The sequence below is a fragment of the Fukomys damarensis genome, unplaced genomic scaffold, assembly GCF_012274545.1.
Source record: "Fukomys damarensis isolate Sample0158 unplaced genomic scaffold, DMR_v1.0_HiC HiC_scaffold_17, whole genome shotgun sequence".
Taxonomy (NCBI): Eukaryota; Metazoa; Chordata; class Mammalia; order Rodentia; family Bathyergidae; genus Fukomys; species Fukomys damarensis.
In genome coordinates, this window is record NW_022900929.1 from 25,033,486 (window position 1) to 25,033,826 (window position 341).

General features: G+C 65.4%; 1 protein-coding gene across 1 annotated transcript in view; it reads left to right on the plus strand.

The window, feature by feature from the left end:
• Positions 1-200: 200 nt before the first annotated feature.
• Ppia (peptidylprolyl isomerase A) overlaps positions 201-341 on the plus strand; it is a 2,993-nt gene continuing 2,852 nt past the window's right edge. Inside the window, exon 1 of the mRNA XM_010624925.3 lies at positions 201-334. Coding sequence (XP_010623227.1) covers positions 266-334 — 69 coding nt within the window. The 5' untranslated portion in view covers positions 201-265. The remainder of the gene's footprint in view (positions 335-341) is intronic.

Sequence of the window (341 nt, forward strand, 5' to 3'; positions counted from 1 at the left end):
ACGGAGCCCACGGGCGGGAACCTGTCTCCGAGCGCTAAGGCGCACGCGCGCATCCCGTCCCGCCTCCGCCGCGCCAGCCTCTGTCCATAGGCCAACTGCACCATCACTCAGGACCAGAACTCAGATGCGACTGGCTGAAGCCGAGGCGCGAGACCGGGCTATGGGCGGAACCTGGAATCGCTATAAAAGAAGAGGGTGGCGGGGCCCGTGCTGCTCTGCAGACGCCGCTGTTACGCTGTTACCCCATCGTTGTTTGCTGCCAACCATGGTCAACCCCTGCGTGTACTTCGACGTCTCCGCCGACGGCGAGCCCTTGGGCCGCGTCTCCTTCGAGGTTGGGC